At 44.5% G+C, this 20103-nt stretch overlaps 1 protein-coding gene across 2 annotated transcripts; it reads left to right on the forward strand.

Annotated features, from left to right (window-relative positions):
• The first annotated feature begins 338 nt into the window (after positions 1-338).
• On the forward strand, positions 339-19606 carry LOC123448176 (long chain acyl-CoA synthetase 6, peroxisomal-like). Of its 2 annotated transcripts, XM_045124983.1 has the most exons (24): positions 339-571; positions 746-806; positions 967-1044; positions 1830-1901; positions 1994-2075; positions 2224-2329; positions 2409-2485; positions 3187-3231; positions 3314-3400; positions 4535-4624; positions 4727-4806; positions 4905-4998; positions 8677-8765; positions 8859-8947; positions 12069-12198; positions 12280-12398; positions 12855-12978; positions 13080-13166; positions 13342-13445; positions 13523-13608; positions 18766-18852; positions 18956-19042; positions 19121-19253; positions 19369-19606. In XM_045124983.1, exons 1-23 carry the CDS (start codon positions 451-453, stop codon positions 19214-19216), a joined length of 2091 nt encoding a protein of 696 aa, XP_044980918.1. In that variant the 5' UTR covers positions 339-450; the 3' UTR covers positions 19217-19253; positions 19369-19606. The 2 variants fall into 2 exon arrangements, with proteins under 2 accessions (XP_044980918.1, XP_044980920.1); XM_045124985.1 differs by lacking the exons at positions 339-571; positions 746-806; positions 967-1044; positions 1830-1901 and adding an exon at positions 1903-1921.
• The last annotated feature ends 497 nt before the right edge of the window (positions 19607-20103 follow it).

Consider the following 20103-nt stretch of genomic DNA (forward strand, 5'->3'; position numbering starts at 1 on the left):
CTTAATTGCAAAAAAAGAAAATCACAATAAAACAGTTGGTGCAAGAAAATTCTGCTACAAGAATCATATTATATAATTCTACAACAAGACCTGTGTTGTAGACCTGCAGTGATGAAAATGTACTCAGCTCGTTTGATGTAGACATTTCACGATCTGGTTGATCTTTTAAAAAGATGAGTCGAAGCACACCTCGTAATATAAGGGTGTTTTAAAAAAATTACATGGGAGGTCAATTTTCTAATAATGCGCGCGTTCGCGTGTAGGAAGATCTCTCGAACCAAAAAGACCAAACGAATTGTGCCCAAATTCGAAGAAATTCTTCCTCTGTTGCCCGTTTTGTCCAAACACCTCCGTCTCCGCTCTTCTCCCACGCGGTACACATTCCGTTTCCCCTCCGCTCTGCTCCCCCACCTACCCTGCCCAGCAGCGCCAGCTACGGCAAACCCACCGATGGACGCAACCGAGCGCCGCCTCCGCGCCGTCTCCGCCCACCTTCAGCCCCAAGCAACCGCCGACCGCTGCACCTCCGATAGCCTCGGCCCCAATCCCACCGCAGGGGAGTACGCCCACGGTACGCACGCATCCCAGGCCCTCTATCTTTCTTCCCCTGCCCGCCGTTGACTCGCTGGACGGCACTACTGTACCAGTACCCCCAAGCGAGCGAGGGACAAGGACTTTTTTTTCTTCATTTGTTTCAAATATAGCTCACCGATCGCCAGAAACTTATTGCAATTAGTTCCTCCAGTGCTTGGCTACAGCGCTGTCCTCCCTGAGAAGTTAAAGACTGGGAAGTGGAACGTGTACCGGTAGGTTCTTGAGGCAGTATAATATTTTGCTGCATTTTGCTTATGTCTTGACTCATAATTGCGCTTCTAATCTCTGGCAGATCTACAGTCAGGAACCATAATGTTATGTTGCATTTTTGCCTATTTCGTGACTCATAATTGCGCTTCTAATCTTGTGCAGATCTGCACATTCACCTATAACGCTGATAGATAGATTTTCAGACCACCCAGACATTGGGACGTTGCATGATAACTTTGTGTAAGCATACTCACCTTAATTTCTCTCTTGACAAAATAATTCAGTTATTTATCAGAAATAAAATAAATACGAATGGTAGCTAGGAGAAACCAGCCAACTGGCTAAATAAAGCAGCAGTGAGGATACGATCCCAGGCTGGCTTGCCCATGCTGCTCGCCGGTAGAACCCTTGGTGTTAATCACTTCAGTTATTTATCACTGTATTTCTTTTCTTTGTTTTTGAGAGAATACGTTCTCGTGCATTTCATTAAGTTATAAAAGAGTTATGACGGCACAGGGTGACCTAGAGCTCACAGAAAGTGATACAATTCGGAAGTGCCATCAAGGTTATTCTAACACACTTATTTCTATTGAGTAATAAATCTATGGGTTTGGCACAAACTAATGCAAGTTGGGACTCTCTTTTTCTTTGGTTTCTTACTTTTGTTGCCAGAGGAAACTTGCCGCCGTAAAAATCAAGAGCTGCAAAATAACTTGAATATAAATATAGAAGCTTTTGTCTGAAGATTTTGTTTAAAACTGGCAAAATGAGTTGGCGCAGCCTAAGTTGTTGATAAGAAAAATAAATGCTCAATGATATGATATTCGTAGTCTTACATGTTTTTGAAAACCTTGGGCTGATGGGATGTTTTGCTAAAGTGACCCTTAGTATGGACAATCAGTGTGCCATGCCAAAAGTCTCTAGCTGCTCCTAGTGTGTCTATATGGTCGTATTTCATATTATTCCAATCGCAGTACCTTAACAATATCTCATGTATAGTGTCCTTGCTATCTTTAATTGAACAGGAATGCAGTTGAGACTTTCAGAGATTGTAGATACCTAGGTACAAGGGTCCATGCAGATGGAACAATTGGAGAGTAAGGACCGATTATCTGATGTATGCCTTAGATTTACCTATTGTAGTGTTCCTTATCTTATCCTAGCTCTTGAGCGAGAAATAACATTACAGCTACAAATGGATGACTTATGGAGAAGCTGGCACAAGCAGGACTGCAATAGGTTCTGGCCTTATTTGTCATGGAATACCTAAAGTGAGTCATCAGTGTCTGAAAAAGGCACTTGTCCTTTTCTTTCTGTTCAGATAAAGCTGTAGATGTTGATGTCTTGAAATGACACTTAAATTGCCCTATAGGGAATTTGTTTCAACTTACCATCGAGTATTCTTCTGATCTGAATCAGGGCGCACGTGTTGGTCTGTATTTTATAAATAGACCTGAGTGGACCATAGTTGACAATGCTTGTTCTGCGTATTCATATGTTTCTGTGCCACTATATGATACTCTTGGTATGTCCACAGCACAGAATGATCATCGTTCTCCCTTTAATCATTTAGAGACTGATTTTGTTTTTCTTATTGGCTACAGGTCCAGATGCAGTTCAGTTCATTGTGAATCATGCATCAGTAGAGGCTATCTTCTGTGTTCCACAAACACTAAGCACTGTGAGCTTCAATGCTTTATCTAAACCTAGACTATTCCTAGTTTGTACAGTACATTAAAACAGTACTTATAGAAGAGCACTGAATAACCTGTAACATTACATTGACACACTGGTAGAAAGTGAGCCTAGCCCACTTGGTTGGGGAGTGGATGTACAATCCCATCCCACCACCTGGATTTTAGTCCTCGTGGATGTGAATTTGGGTTCCTGTTTATACTGTAGGGGCATCCCTTACAGCTTTCCTTCAATTTTGTTGTCATACTGGTCCTAGCCAGGCTTGCAACTGGCAAGCACTCTCCTGGTAAATGGAAACTGAGTCTTGGTTTTAATGTTGATGTTATCCTACTTGGGGCTTTGTTTATATCTCATATACTCACTCTCAGGAGTGCTTCATAGTGTCAAAAGGCCGTATAGTTTATGAATGGATATCAAATGCCGTTAGTTCTGGACCAAATTCGCATACATGCATCGTCGAAGTGTTGGGTACTGGGGTCTGATCTGGCGACAATTTTTGTGTGTGTGCGATGATCTGGCAATAGGTTTGGCTTGGTCTTTAATCCTAATTTAATTCTAGCAATCATATTATGCACACCAGCTTGCATCTAGCTTTGCACTGTATAATGAGATAGACTCTGATAAGGAAGTACTCAAGTACATATGAATTTAACCTTATTTTGACTTATATTTGTCTGCTCATTTCAGCTATTAAGCTTTATAACTCAAATGCCTTGTGTGCGCCTTATCGTGGTAAGTGCAGGTCATTTAAGATTAATATATGCAATTTGAAAAACCCAAATGCCTTGTTTGCGCCTTAATATTTTCTGTTTAGGTAGTTGGTGGAATCGATGAGAATATGCCATCTTCACCTGCAGCTGCTGGAATGGAAATTATAACCTATTCCATGCTACACAGACAGGTGGGCTTTCTGAATAATCATTGAGTTTTCCTGTCAAACCTTGTTGGATCCTTTAACACCATACAGGTCACTTTTCATGAATGTTGCCAGTCAACACAATACCATTTTAACTAGTTGGTAAATCATTGTTTATGTGTACGCGGAGTTGAGAAATATTAATGTTATAGCCATTGTTGCGGACATCAATCTGGATGGGCTAAGTTGGCTTTTGTGGAATCACTTTGCAGATAGGTACAAAACTGAAACATCTAGCTGGTGCTTATGTTAGGATATGCATTAAACATTTTTCCTTGAGAATACGCAAAAGCTTTGTGTTTTGATGCATTGACAGAAGAACAATTAGTACAAACCCAACAGTGGGCAACACCCACATATTACAACACAATATCCCTAGCCGCTAGACTCCGTCGCTGCCGGTAGCAGCGCGGCCAGCCCCTTTCCACCTGTCAACACCCATTGCCTGGCTTCCGACTTGGTCATGTCAAGCAGGCGAGCCAAGCTCAGCTGTGCGCCGTTGAAGATGATTGTGTTCCGATGCTTCCAGACGCACCAGGCCACCAGCATTACAACATAACAGTGCCCTTCCGGGCTGGGGTGGGGACTGAGCGATAGCTTTGCACTTAGGTTGCTGTTATACATTTCAGATTTTCGACTGGTACCTTATTGAGCCTTGCAGTTAGCACATGATATGAGGTACGGTATTGGGCTCAAGCAAAATGTGCAATTTATATCGCAACTAATCTTGCATGACATAATATGTAAGTGTGCTCAAATACATTGACTCTTTACTTCCATTATAATACACATGACAAAATGAGTGTATACTGCAATCTTGCATGACTACGAAGGGTGGTGGGTCTGTATATTAATTCCGTTGTGGACAGAGTTGTATGTCTATCATAAGTTGCAACTGTACGTACACATTAACATTCACCGATTGTATCTGTTCATGCTTGACATGTAAACTTCATTTAATTTAATTTGAAATGCAAAACCTATTTGTAACCACCATCCATACATTATTTGCTTTGATCCTGAATAAAGGACATCACCACTTCTAACTTTATGCTCATCCCTATTACTGCTCCCCCTTTTTATTTTTATTTCGACTTCTTTTTATTATTTTTAACTCAGGGACATATGAGTCCTCAACCCTTTCGGCCTCCAAAACCTGAAGATGTTGCCACTATCTGCTACACTAGTGGCACTACTGGCACACCAAAGGTAAAACATTCATTCCTCTAAGGATTTGTATGCTCCATTAGTGGGATTTTTGTACCCTTATTTTTCATATATTTAAAGCTGGAGGCCAATCTTTTTTCTCAGGGAGCTGTTCTTTCTCATGCGAATTTCATTGCAAATGTAGCAGGCCAGGACTTGGGCGTTAAGTTTTACCCCTCGGACGTGTGAGATCTTAAATTTAACTTATAACTGTTGTTTTCCTATGAAGCTTTTAATTTACATCAGTTCATATTATTGACAATACTACTCGACATTCTCCCAGGTACATTTCATATCTACCTTTGGCACACATCTATGAGAGAACTAACCAAATATGGCTCCTTCATCGCGGTGTTGCCATTGGGTTCTACCAAGGGGTATGTAGATCTGGACTATTTAGGACAATATGTTTACGTATGGCTTTGTATTATCATTCAAATAACTGTACAACAACAACAACAACAACAACCAAGCCTTTCAGTCCCAAACAAGTTGGGGTAGGCTAGAGTTGAAACCCATAAGATCTCGAAACCAAGTCATGGCTCTGGAACGTGGATAGCTAACTTCCATGCACCCCTGTCCATGGCTAAGTCTTTGTCGATATTCCAAACCTTCAGGTCTCTCTTAACGGACTCCTCCCATGTCAAGTTTGGTCTACCGCGACCCCTCTTAACATTCTCAGCACGCTTTATCCGTCCGCTATGCACCGGCGCTTCCGATGGCCTCCGTTGAATATGTCCAAACCATCTGAGACGATGCTGGACCAGCTTCTCTTCAATCGGTGCTACCCCAAGTCTCTCTCGTATATCGTGATTCCGTACCCGATCCTTCCTTGTGTGGCCACATATCCATCTCAACATGCGCATCTCTGCTACACCTAACTGTTGGATATGTCGTCTCTTGGTTGGCCAACACTCCGCGTCATACAACATTGCAGGTCGGATAGCTGTCCTATAAAACCTGCCTTTTAGCTTTTGTGGCACTCTCTTGTCACAGAGTACGCCAGAAGCTTGGCGCCACTTCATCCACCCAGCCTTGATTCGGTGGCCCACGTCTTCATCGATATCGCCATCCTTCTGCAACATGGACCCCAAATATCGAAACGTGTCTCTCTCCGGTACCACCTACCCACCAAGGCTAACCTCTCCATTCTCGTGCCTAGTAGCACTAAAACTGCACCTCATGTATTCAGTTTTAGTTCTACTAAGCCTAAAACCTTTCGATTCTAGAGTCCGCCTCCATAACTCTTAACTTTCTATTAACCCCCGTTCGGCTATCATCGACTAGCACCACATCATCCGCAAAGAGCATACACCATGGGATATCTCCTTGTATATCCCTTGTGACCTCATTCATCACCAAATCAAAAAGATAAGGGCTCAAAGCTGACCCTTGGTGTAGCCCTATTCTAATCGGAAAGTCATCGGTGTCGCCATCACTTGTTCGAACACTTGTCACAACATTATCATACATATCCTTGATGAGGGTAATGTACTTTATTGGGACTTTGTGTTTCTCCAAGGCCCACCACATGACATTCCGAGGTATCTTATCATAGGCCTTCTCCAAATCAATGAACACCATATGAAGGTCCTTCTTTTGCTCCCTGTATCTCTCCATCAGCTATCGTACCAAGAAGATGGCTTCCATGGTAGACCTCCCAGGCATGAAACCAAATTGGTTTTTGGTCACGCTTGTTAACCTTCTTAAACGGTGTTCAATGACTCTCTCCCATAGCTTCATAGTATGGCTCATCAGCTTGATTCCGCGGTAATTAGTACAACTTTGAACATCCCCCTTGTTCTTAAAGATTGGTACTAAAATACTCCGCCTCCATTCTTCGGGCATCTTGTTTGACCGAAAAATGAGGTTGAAAAGCTTAGTTAGCCATACTATCGCTATGTCTCCAAGGCCTCTCCACACCTCGATGGGGATACCATCAGGACCCATCGCTTTGCCTACTTTCATCCTTTTTAACGCCTCCTTAACCTCACACTCCTGGATATGGTATCATCAAAGGAGTCGTCTAGCTCAATGGTGGAGCTATCAACCTCTCCATTGTAAAGGTTGTCAAAGTACTCCCACCATCTACGCTTGATCGCCTCATCCTTCACAAGAAGCTGATCATCTTCGTCCTTGATGCATTTGACTTCGCCGACATCCCTCGTCTTCCTCTCCCTAATCTTGGCCATCTTATAGATGTCCCTTTCGCCTTCCTTAGTGTTTAAACGTTGGTAGAGGTCCTCATACGCCCGACCTCTCGCTTCACTCACCGCCCGCTTTGCTGCCTTCTTCGCCACCTTATACTTCTCCATGTTAGCTGCACTCCTGTCCAGATATAGGCATCTGAAACAGTCCTTCTTCTCCCTAATAACCTTCTGGACCTCATCGTTCCACCACCAGGTGTCCTTAGCTTCCCTTCTACTTCCCTTGGTCACCCCAAACTCCTCTACAGCGACCTTCCGCAAGAAGGTCGCCATACTCGTCCACATCAAGTTTGCATCACCTCCTTCCTCCCAAGGGCCCTCCTTAATGACCCTCTCCCTGAAAGCCTGGGATGCCCCCCCCCCCCCCTTGAGCTTCCACCACTTCGTTCTAGCGACTTTGGCGCGCTTATCCCGTTGGACACGAATCCTAAAGCGGAAGTCAGCAACCACAAGCTTATGTTGAGGGACAACACTCTCTCCAGGTATCGCTTTACAATCAATGCAAGCGCGTCTGTCTTCTCTTCTAGAGAGGACAAAATCAATCTGGCTAGAGTGTAGACCACTACTGAACGCCACTAGATGGGATTCTCTCTTCCTAAAGAGGGTGTTAGCTACAACCATGTCGTAGGCTAGAGCGAAGCTCATGACATCTTCTCCTTCTTGGTTCCTGATGCCATAGCCAAAGCCCCCACGCACCCTTTCAAGACCTGTATTAGATGTACCCACATGGCCATTGAGGTCTCCTCCTATGAAGAGCTTCTCACCAATAGGTACCCTCCTAACCAAGTCCTCCAGGCTTTCCCAGAACTCCCTCTTGGTGCTCTCATTGTGGCCTACTTGCGGGGCATACGCGCTGATAACATTGAGGACTTAAGTCCCCAACTACCAGCTTGACAAGGATCATCCGGTCCCCTTGCCTCTTAACGTCCACAACTCCATCCCTAAGGCTCTTGTTGACCAAGATGCCTACTCCATTCTTGTTTGAAGTTGTCCCCGTGTACCACAACTTGAAGCCGGTATCCTCCACCTCCTTCGCCTTTTGTCCCTTCCATTTGGTCTCTTGGACACATAAGACATCAACACGCCTCCTCACCGCCGTATCAACTAGCTCTCGTAACTTACTCGTCAGGGACCCTACGTTCCAGCTACCTAAGCGTATCCTCCTAGGCTCGGCTAACTTCCTTACCCTCCGCACTCGTCGAGTCAAATGCGAAGACCCTTGCTCATTTTTCACTACACCGGGGCGTCGGTGCAGCGCGCCACTAAGGATGCGGCGACCCGACCCTTGCTCACTTATCACCGTATCCAGATCAAGATACGGCGCGCCACCAAGGGGGTGACGGCCCGGCCCTTGCCCATTTGACACCACACCCGGGTTCCGATGTGGCGCGTCGCTAAGAGGGTTACGCCCCAACGAGTTTCCTTTGGGTTTCATCTCCATAAGAGTGGCTGGGTTTTTCACGTTGGCTCGCCACGCCTATCACAACCCTCCTCCTTTTCCCGGACTTGGGACCGGCTATGTTGAGACAACATAGGCGGAGTTATCATTCAAATAACTGTGCGTAGAACAATTTTGATAAGCATTCAATATTAAGTGGTCATATCAGTTTTTCTATAAGTTATTGCCGGACTTAACTTGAAAGTGGATTATCAGATTCGTTATTTCACATTTGAGTTGTTTCTAGTTTAAATAGTTTTACCAAACTGGTTGGTCATTTATTGATTAACTAAAGACCATTAATGTATCCTTTGAAGGATTGTTCGTCTTCCAAGATAATATTGTAGTGTGTATACATTGTATGTTGGCTTCTTTTCATCTTTTTGATGAGTATTTTTCGTTAATTCCAGGATAATTTGAAGCTGATGGATGATCTTAATACTCTGAAACCAACAATATTTGCGAGTGTTCCCCGGTTATATAACAAAATTTATGCTGCGTAAATATCACTAAACCAGTATTTTTTATATTTTTCCTCTTTGGTATCATATGTGACAGTACCCACCCATATCTTTTTGGCTTATTTATGCAGAATTACAAATGCTGTGAAGGAGTCTGGTGGGTTGAAAGAACGATTATTTCATGCTGCATATAATGCTAAGAGGCAAGCTATTATTAATGGTAAAGAGTTGGTTTAAGATTCTTTTGTTCCGACACATACTCCATCCGTCCCGAATTACTTGTCACAGTAATTCCGGACGGAGGGGGTATATAAGTAAAAAGCTTAAATATGCCCACTTCAGTCATCCATTATTAGTTTGGACCTAATCGATCATTAGGGTCAAGTTACACTTTAGTCAGCAACTTAGGATTTCCCTTTTCTCTTTATCCAAATTAATTTCCAGAGGGCATATTTATAATGATTGAATTATGGAGAGGCCTTGGAGACATAGGAATAGTATGGCTAACTAAGCTTTTCTACATCATTTTTTGGTCAAACAAGATGCCCGAAGAATGGAGGCGGAGTATATTAGTATCAATCTTCAAGAACAAGGGGGATATTCAAAGTTGTACTAATTACCGTGGAATTAAGTTGATAAACCATACAATGATATTATGAGAGAGAGAGAGAGAGTCATTGAGCATTGCTTAAGAAGAATAACAAACGTGGCCAAAAATAAGTTTGTTTCGTGCCTAGGAGGTCGACTATGGAGGCCATTTTCTTGGCACGACAACTTATGGAGAGATATAGGGAGTATCCCTGCATATGATGTTCATTGAATTGAAGAAGGTCGACGATAAGATACCATCGGATGTCGTGTGGTGGGCGTTGAAGAAACACAAAGTCCCAACAAAGTGCATTACCCTCATCAAGGACATTTACGATGATGTTGTGACAAGTGTTCGGACAGGTGATAACTGTTAAGCTTTATGCACCAGCCAACGCAACCAAAAGTTCGAACTATGGGAGAGGGCCGGACATTACACTCCAACACTCCCCCTCACGTCTATGCTCCTTTGGAGTTATGACGTGGTCAACAGAAGTGGGGGTAGGCTGCAATTATTTATTGCGTTTACTTGGTTTTGAACCCTGAACCTCTTGTTTGTAAGTCATATGCACCTCACTAGTTCATCCATCAGCCTGAGCTAATGGAAAGGGCTAGGCAATCCATATATACACTTTAGCACCCCCTCTCACGTGTGATGCGGGAAGTCAACATGTAAATAGACTTAGAGGTATGGCTCAAGAGGCCTATATGTGGACACAGAGGGGGGAACAACAATTTATCATAATTTGCGAAAGCCAAGACTGGAACTCAAGACCTTAGGTCCTGATACCATGTTTAGCTTCATGCACTAGCCAATGTAACATAAATTGCAAAAGCCAGGACTTGAACTCAAGACCTTAGGCTTTGATACCATGTTAATCTTCATGCACTAGCCAACGCAACCAAAAGTTTTAACTGATGGAAAGAGCTAGGCAATCCACATATACACTGCAGCAATGGTAACACTGATGATTTCCCAATTATAATAGGTTTGCACCAAGGGTCAACTTTGAGCCCTTGTCTTTTTTTGCTTTGGTGATGGACGAGGTCACAAGGGATATATACAAGGAGATATCCCATTGGGGTATGATCTTTGCGGATGATGTGGTGCTAGTTGTCGGACATGGCTTATATAAAGTTAGAGCTATGGAGATATACTTTGGAATCGAAAGGTTTTAGGCTTAGTGGAACCAAAAATGAGTACATGAGGTGCGGTTTCAGTACTACTAGGCACGAGGAGGAGGTTAGCCTCCAGGCATAAGGAGGAGGGGTTAGCCTTGATGGGCAGGTGATACCTCAGAAGGACACCTTTCGATATTTGGGGTTAATGCTGTAGAAGGATGGTGATATCGATGAAGATGTGATCCATCGAATTAAAGTTGGATGGATGAAGTGGTGTCAAGCTTCTAGCATCCTCTGTGACAAGAGTGCCACAAAAGCTAAAAGGCAGGTTCTATAGGACGTCGATTTAACCTATAATCTTGTGTGGCGCATAATGTTGGCCAACTAGAAGGCGATATGTCCAACAGTTAGGCGTAGCAGATATGCGCATGTCGAGATGGATATGTGGCCACAAAAGCAAGGATGGGGTCCGGAATGAAAGGATCGGGTCCGGAATGATGATATACGTGATAGAGTTAGGGTAGCACCGTTTGAAGAGAAGCTTGTCCGACATCATCTGAGATGGTTTGGGCATATACAACGCAGGCCTCTAGAAGCACATGTGCATAGCCATGGACAGGGGTGCGTGGAAGGAGTCAAGAGAGGTCAGGGTAGACCAAACTTGACATGGGAGGAGCCCGTTAAGAGAGATTTGAAGGACTGAAATATCACCAAAGAACTAGCCACGAACAGGGGTGCATGGAAGTTAGCTATCCACGTGCTAGAACCATGACTTGGTTTTGAGATCTTACGGGTTTCAACTCTAGCCTACCCCAACTTGTTTGGGACTGAAGGGCTTTGTTGTTCTTGTTGTTGTTGTATATATATACTGATTACGTGATCATCAAATATAGTTGGCAAGTAGAAACATAAATGGTGCAGTAAGCCATTTGGACTCTGATACACAAATGATCTTCATATAGGTCACTTTTTGTGAAATGAAATAAGGTTATAAGCGCAGGAAACGGAAGCTGGAAGCCTTTATTAATCACTTTAGAGTTTCCTATCATAGAGTGGTAGGAGCTAGGGCTCTACCAGACCTCTGCCTTAGGTTATAAGGATAGGAGGGGGTTTGGAGGAGACGAGGGCGCCGCAGCCGGCGCGACGGCGCTGTCTCGACGCAGGGAGGAGGCGGCCGCGAGTAGAGGAGGCGGCGGCTAGGGTTCGGGTTCGGCAATAGAATTGTCTTATTGCTTAATTCCAAAAGAGCTGTTTACATTGGTTTATATAATCTCGATAACTTGGACTCTAAGATAACTAAGATAACTTGGACTAAAAGATAACTAAGATAACTTGGGCTAAGCCCGTACTAATCCTGCCCACTGGGCCTCCTCCGTTGGTACGTACGTAGTACCGGTCATAACATAGAGCATTTATTGTTAGTACACTGAAGCTGGAGCTAGTAATCCTCTTGGGTTAGTTACACTGAAGCATGTAACTCATACACTGAAACTTGAGCTAGTATCTGAATTCCCAAGAAGTTTTCATTGTACTGAAAGATGCATTTTCGCATTTACTGAACATTTAATTCAATCTTATTTACCACCAATACGTATATAATGAATGTATATTTTTTACTCTTATGTCTTTAGGACGGAATCCATCCCCAGTGTGGGATAAGTTGGTATTTAACAAAATAAAAGCTAGGCTGGGTGGACGAGTAAGAGTTATGTCTTCAGGTGCTTCTCCATTGTCGCCAGATGTAATGGAATTCCTCAGAATGTAAGCTAACTTCATTTGCCCTCCCTTAGTGTGGCATGATGAAGAACCTGGCTTTGTTAATCATAACACTTTCTTTTATAGATGCTTTGGTGGTGATATTCTTGAAGGCTACGGAATGACAGAAACATCTTGCGTCATTACTTTAATGGATGTTGGTGATATATCAATTGGTCATGTTGGATCTCCCAATCCTGCTTGTGGTAAGCTCCATTTTTCAGGCGTGGAATCAGATATGCTTGGCTAAAGTTGTGCTTATACAGATGCTAATTGTCCATGAGGCCAACTTAATGCAATAACAGTATACAGAGAAGCCATCCTAAAGTTATGATACACTTGCATGGATTTAATTATTTTGCAATGATGGTCAGATTTTGAAAGCTGATGATTATTACAAAAATAGCTGCATCAAAGAAACTTATCCCATATAATCATTTATTAATATTTTATGTTTGGCATTTGTTTTGGAGTTAGTTTTAAGTTCTTCTATTTGTTTAATTCTGTATGCTGATTGGATTGAATAAAATTAGTCTAATTGTTGTGAAAGATATCAAATATCCTTACTCATGTAACAAATGAAGCCGTGTTCCATGTGTTTCGTAATATTTGCACAGCTCGCTCACATGCTTTCATAATGCAAACCCTGTTTTCATTTTCAGAGGTTAAACTTGTGGACGTCCCTGAAATGAATTACACATCTGAGGATCAACCATACCCTCGTGGAGAAATATGTGCCCGGGGACCTATAATATTCCAGGGTTACTATAAAGATGAAGTTCAAACGTAACTTGATATCCTACTTGTTTACCTTTTGTTAAGTAAAATTTGATAAATGGTTCATATAATTTGTCAAGTGATATACGGATGTGTTTTGTAACATGCAGCAGAGAGGTCATTGATGAGGATGGTTGGTTGCATACTGGGGACATAGGTTTGTGGCTGCCTGGAGGGCTCCTAAAGATTATAGACAGGTAAAACTGAAAGACACCCCATATTTCCATTAGGCTTTTATTTTACTTTGGGTGTTGTATCTATTGCATCTTATCTATCTGTTGTCTCTATACTCTCCGCATGCCTTTCCCCTGGACTCTGTTTAGTCTGGCTTCTCTTCCTAAATTACTATTTTTTATATGTCCGTGCCTCAAGGAAAAAGAATATTTTCAAGTTAGCTCAAGGAGAATACATAGCTCCGGAGAAGATCGAGAATGTTTATGCTAAGTGCAAGTTCATTGCCCAGTGCTTTGTATATGGTAATATCACGATTTTCTGTTTGCTGTAACTATTAATGTTGGTCATGCATATTTTGAATATGTTGGTTTGGATGCAGGTGATAGCTTTAATTCTTGCCTAGTTGCCGTTGTAGCTGTTGAGCCAGAGGTGTTGAAGAGTTGGGCTGCATTAGAAGGAATCCAGGTAATATTTGTTGATTGTGGCATACATGCATCACCTTCTCCTCATCTCTTAAGAAAACATAATCAGAGGAACCCTAACTAGAAAATACCGATTATTTGGAAATGTATGTTAGAGTTATATTAGTGATGTCTTTTGATCTTTTGCATTCTAGTCTCTTTGACATCCTCCTGTAGCCTTTTGGCATCCTCATGTATGTGTATATATGTTGGCTTTGGCCTCCTAATAATATAAGTTGCATATTTCTCCAACATGGTATTAGAACTTTAGGTCTTCTTTTCGCACGCTGCAACTCGTGCTCGATCCAATGCGGCCGCCGCGATCATCCTGTTTCGGCTGCGCTGCTCCAAATTGTCTCTTGCCTCTCGCGCGTGCAATTTTTCTATGTTGCCGTTGCTTTACTCTGCCTAGTCATCTTTCTCGTCCGTGCAAGATTGATCCCGATCTGGACAAAGAGCAGCCCCTATCGGAGGTCACGATCTCCGCTGACCAGCTGCTGATTCTGCCCCCAGCCGCCGTTCTTTGTTGTTTCCTGCTGTCGCTGGCCGCTAGTTCCTAAAGCCCGATGCATCCTTGATCGGGACTGCCGCCCCTGAACTATTTCGGCCTCAATCCGAACGGTGCGTCTCTGGCTGCAGCTCTTTGGTCGAGCCGTTGCGCGCCCGCCTTCTGCTCTTCCTGGTCGAGCCGCTGCTGCCGCTGGCCGCCCGGAGCTCCTAGGCCACGTCCCCGTCCGCTGCCGCCGCTGGCCACCCGATGTGGCCCTGTCCGCCGCCGTCCACCGGCCTTGTCCGCTGCCGGCACCCATCCGGCCCTGCAGTCCCACTCTGCTGCTCTTACTTTCGCGGGTGGGCACGTGTGTGCCTGTGTGGCGTGGAACTGCTACTGGTTCCAGTCCAGTTAGTCATCCAGATCCAGATCGGATATCTCTAAAAAAGAAAAAAGAAAAAAAAGAAGTACAATGCTCTCGTCGGGTACGCCTCTTCCTCGCTGCTCGATGTTTTTCCACGGTGTTCCCTACATTGATCCCGTCTCGCACATGCGCCTTTCCTTGGTGCTTGGTGCTCGCCCGCTTGGAGGTGATGGCTGTCGCTCTACTTTGACACCTTTTGCGACTTTCGCGGTGTTGCTGGCCACTCTACGTCAACTCCTTCAGCAGCTGCACCGCCTCTGCTGGCCCGTGTTGGTCGTTCTTCAGCAATTCTTCCTACGACTTCCGCACCCAGTGATTGTCGCCCTACACCAACTCCCCTCGCGGCTTCCGCGCGCGACGGCGACCGCTCTACGTCGGCTCCCCAAGTGGCTTCCACATGCGGTTCTAGGCGACTCACTAATCTCGGTCGACTCCACACGCTGCTTTCACGAGTGGTGACGACTGCTCATCGTGGGCAGGTGTTTCTACCTCAACCTCTTTGGCCGTGTCCCTGTCTGCGCATGAGATTGAGCAGCTGCGGTGCCTGCTTGATGCTTGGGATTCTTCACCGTCAGGTTCTGCAGTTTCCGTGGCTGACTCTTCTGGCATTGAGAAACCACCATCTACTCATTCAGGTACATCCCCATGGATTCTTGATAATGGAGCGTCTTTTCATATGACTTATGATTCTTCCACTTTAACCTCCATTTGACCCGCCGAGTCTCCAGTTCGTGTTCTTACAGCTGATGGCACTCCCCTCCCTGTAGCTAGTCGAGGCACTCTTTCACTTCTTCATTTCATGTTCCCTCTGTCGCTCATGTTCCTCGACTTACCATGCAGCTCATATCCAATGGTCAGATCGTTGACTCTAGTTGTAGGGTCATTCTCGACTTTGATTCGTGTTTTGTTCAGGATCGTCACACGGGCGCTCTGCTTGGTGCTGGCCCTCGACGCTCTGATGGTCTTTGGGGGCTTGACTGGCTTCGTCTTCCCTCCGCTGCCACCGCCGCTAGTCTCACGGCTCCTGTAGCTGCATCTACTAGCTCTTTTCAGCAATGGCATCATCGTGTTGGCCATTTATGTGGTCCTCGTCTCTCGTCTTTGGTTCATCGCGGAGTTCTGGGGTTTATCTCCGGTAATGCTTCGTTGGTTGTATGGGTTGTAGACTTGGTAAGCAGATTCAGCTGCCCTACCCTCACAGTGAGTCAGTGTCCGAGTGTTCTTTTGATCTCGTTCACTCTGATGTTTGGGGTCCGGCTCCCTTCACTTTGAAAGGGGGTCATCGCACTATATTATTTTATAGACGATTTTTCTCGGTACACTCGGATCTATTTCACGTCTTCTCGTAGTGAGGTCTTATCTATATACAAAAAATTTGCGGCCATGGTTCATACCCAGTTTTCCACTTCTATTTGTGTTTTTCGCGTAGATTCAGCCGGTGACTATATCTCTCATGCACCGTGAGGATTTCTTGCTAAGTAGGATACTCTTATTCAGTTCTCTTGTCCTGGTGCTCATTCTCAGAATGGTGTGGCTGAGCGCAAGCATCGTCACCTTCTTAAGACGGCGCGTGCGATGATGATCGCCACCTCTCTTCCGCCCTACTTTTCAGCTGAGGCTGTTACCTCATCAACATTCAGCCTTCTACTGCTCTACAGGGTGGTATTCCTCTCGAGCGTCTTTTCGGTCATCCTCCTGATTATTCGGCGCTTCGTTTGTTTGGTTGCGTTTGCTATGTTTTGCTTGTCCCTTGTGAGCGCACCAAACTGACCTCTCAGTCTGTTGAGTGTATCTTTCTTGGATACAATGATGAGCATAAGGGCTATCAGTGTTGGGATCCTGTCGGTCGTGGGATGTGTATTTCCCGAGATGTGACTTTTGACGAGTCTCGTCCCTTCTACCGACATCCATCCTCCTTGGCTTTTTCAGTGGAGGACATCTCCTTTCTTACGTTTTCAGATACACCTCCCTCTGTGCCCAGTATTCCCATTCTCGTCCTGCTATTGCAGATCCGACGCCGTCCTCTCCTAGGGATTCTTCTCCTCCCTCATCGCATGATTCTCCACCTTCATCATCGATACCTTCTCCTCCCTCATCGCATGATTCTCCACCTTCATCATCGATACCTTCTCCTTCTCCACCTTCATCACCAATATCTTCCCCTTCTCCATCTTCATCATCGATACACTCCCCGTCTCCACCTCTAATGATTCCACCTCTTCCCTCCTTTCCTTTTCATTATACTTGTCGTCCACGTGTTGTGGATAAATCCACTGACGCACCATCTACTTTTGGTGTGTCGTCCTCCTCATCCTAGCTGACTTATGGTCTTTGGGCTCGGCCTCGCCCTCCCCTTGACCGCTATTCTCCTAGTCGATATGGTCTTTCGGTTGTACTTGAGCCTACCTCTTATCGCGATGCTGTTGTTCATCCTGAATGGTAGTTTGCGATGGCGGAGGAGCTTGCTGCTCTTGAGCGTACGGGCACGTGGGATATTGTTTCTCTTCCTCCCGGTGTTCGTCCCATCACTTGTAAGTGGGTCTTACAAGGTTAAGACTCGCTCTGATGGTTCTCTTGAGCGTTACAAAGCTCGTCTTGTGGCTCGTGGCTTTCAGCAGGAGCATGGTGGTGATTACGATGAGACATTTGCTCCTATGGCCCATATGACCACTATCTGCACACTTTTCGCTGTGGTCTCTATTCGCCATTGGTCTGTTTCTCAGCTTGATGTTAAGAATGCTTTTCTTAATGGTGAGTTGCGTGAGGAGGTTTATATGCAACCACCATCCGGGTATTATGTTCCGGATGGTATGGTATGTCGTCTTCGTCTTTCTCTTTATGGCCTTAAGCAAGCCCTCACGCCTGGTTTGAGCGTTTTGCCTTTGTGGTGACCTCCGCTGGTTTTTCAGCGAGTGCTCATGATCCAGTGCTGTTTGTCCACCTTTCAACTCGTGGGCGGACTCTTCTTCTTCTATATGTTGATGACATGATCATCACTGGCGACGACCCTGAGTACATTGGCTTTGTCAAGGCCTGTCTCATTGAGCAGTTTCTTATGTCCGATCTTGGTCCTCTTCGTTACTTTCTTGGGATTGAGGTTTCCTCCACCTCTGATGGCTTTCTTATTTCTCAAGAAAAGTATATCCAGGATCTTGCTTGTGCGGTTCTTAGTGATGACGCACTGTTGAGACTCCTATGGAGCTCAATGTTCACCTTCGTGCTTCTGATGGTGAGCCCTTGTCTGATCCGACACGTTATCGTCATCTTGTTGGGAGTCTTGTCTATCTCGTTGTCACTCGTCCGGACATCTCCTATCCTGTCCATATCTTGAGTCAGTTTGTTTCTTCTCCCACTTCGGTACACTATAGCCACCTTCTTCGTGTTCTACGATATCTTCGTGGCACGATCTCTCACCGTCTCTTCTTTCCCCGCTCCAGCTCGTTACAGCTCCAGGCCTATTCGAATGCTACGTGGTCTAGTGATCCTACGGATCGCCGTTCACTTTCTACTTATTGTGTTTCTCTTGGTGGTTCTCTCATTCCCCGGAAGACGAAGAAACAGACTGCAGTTTCCGTTCGAGTGTAGAGGCTGAGTTGCGAGCTATGTCTCTTCTGACGGCAGAGGTGACTTGGTTACGATGGTTACTGGAGGATTTTGGTGTTTCTGTTACTACACCTACCACTCTCTTGTCAGACAGTAGTGGTGCTATCAGTATTACGCGGGATCCCGTGAAGCATGAACTTACCAAGCATATTGGTGTTGATGCTTCTTATGTGCGCGCTGCTGTGCAGGATCATGTTGTTGCTCTTCAGTATGTGGCTTCTGAGTTACAGCTATCTGTCTTCTTCACAAAGGCCCAGGCTAGAGCGCGACATGGATTTCACCTTTCCAAACTCAGTGTTGTGGATCCACCATAAGTTTGAGGGGGGTGTTAGAGTTATATCAGTCATGTCTTTTGGTATTTTGCATTCTAGTCTCTTTGACATCCTCCTGTAGCCTTTTGGCATCCTCATGCATGTGTATATATGTTGCCTTTGGCCTCCTAATAACATAAGTTGCATATTTCTCCAACAATGTAAACTATCAATATATTTTTTCCCTCGTATGTTCGGATTATGAATACTGAAACAGTGAATTCCGTATAATTAGAAAAATACAGATCCCATTTCCAAAACCAGAACTATAAATGAGACTCTAGATATTTGTGTTACATGTTTATGCTCTAATTTGTCCTTACTAACCTGTAGTATGAGGATTTAAGACAGCTCTGTTCTGATCCTAGAGCAAGAGCTGCTGTGCTGGCTGACATGGATTCTATTGGGAAGGAAGCACAGGTCTCTCTTAACTGTTGTTGCACACTCTCCATAACTAACATTCTCTATTCTGGACGTGACCGAATGATTCCTGATGGTATTTGTGTAATTATTGTTGTATCAGCTAAGAGGTTTTGAGTTTGTCAAAGCTGTTACTCTTGTTGCTGAATCATTTACACTAGAAAATGGCCTCCTCACCCCAACATTCAAGGTAGGTCCATCAATTCTGTTTGAGTGGATTGAAATGCGGGAATCTGACACTTCATTTCCGTATTCCGTACTTTTGTAGGTCAAAAGACCGCAAGCAAAGGCGTATTTTGCAAAAGAAATCACAGATATGTATGCACAACTGCTTGATGCAGAGTCGGCCAGGCCCAAGTTGTAATTACACCAGTAATGGTCAAAATAAACAGTCAATCAAGGTAGGAGGTTCAGCTTTACAATTGTCCAGTTCATAGCATGAAATAAGCGTCTGTCTTGTACTGACGCAGCAAGCAATGTGATGGTAATTCTTGAACCTGTTCCTCCCATGTGCAGGAACCAAAACTAATCTTTCCAATGAACAACAGCCTGGGACAGTGCTTGGCGGAGTTAATTTGATTACTGTGGTCAAGTATAACTGAATGAGCCCAGCATATGCATTTTTTTTAACTTCATTTCCCTTTTAACAATACACTCATGTAATCCTGCCGTTGTAAAGATATATAGAATAACATATTGGTGCCCTTATTTTGACCTGCTGTATGTGCAATATATTACTCCCTCCGTCCCAAAATAAATGAGTCAACTTTGCATCGGGACGGAGAGTGTACAAGAAAAGCCAAGTGTACGCAAAATCAGGAATTAAGCTGCTGGGTATGATAACCACATGACGTCTTGATATTTTTAGCTAGAATAATTTAGAACATGTAACCTAAAAGAGAAACTTAAAGTTTAGGCATTAGAGCATCTACAACTGGATTAGGCAAATTTGACCCCTCAAATGCCCTGGATACCTCAAATTAGAAACCTCAAATCCATACTGTTACATGCAATGTAAACCTAATATAAAGTGGAGCTCGTTTGGTTCCTTCGTGCCCATGTCTGGTGGTTGCTTGCGTCCTTCGTAGTGTCGGTCCGGTCGTCGGCAAGGTAGAGTAGGACATGAGACACTAGTCGGCGCACGATAGTCGAGCTCTCATCATCTTCTATGCCTTACTCTTCCTTGCCAGAGCCTGTAATCCGGATAGTGCCAGTGGACGTGAGATCGATAACGGATCCCTCTTGGAGGTG

The sequence above is a fragment of the Hordeum vulgare genome, chromosome 4H, assembly GCF_904849725.1.
Source record: "Hordeum vulgare subsp. vulgare chromosome 4H, MorexV3_pseudomolecules_assembly, whole genome shotgun sequence".
Taxonomy (NCBI): Eukaryota; Viridiplantae; Streptophyta; class Magnoliopsida; order Poales; family Poaceae; genus Hordeum; species Hordeum vulgare.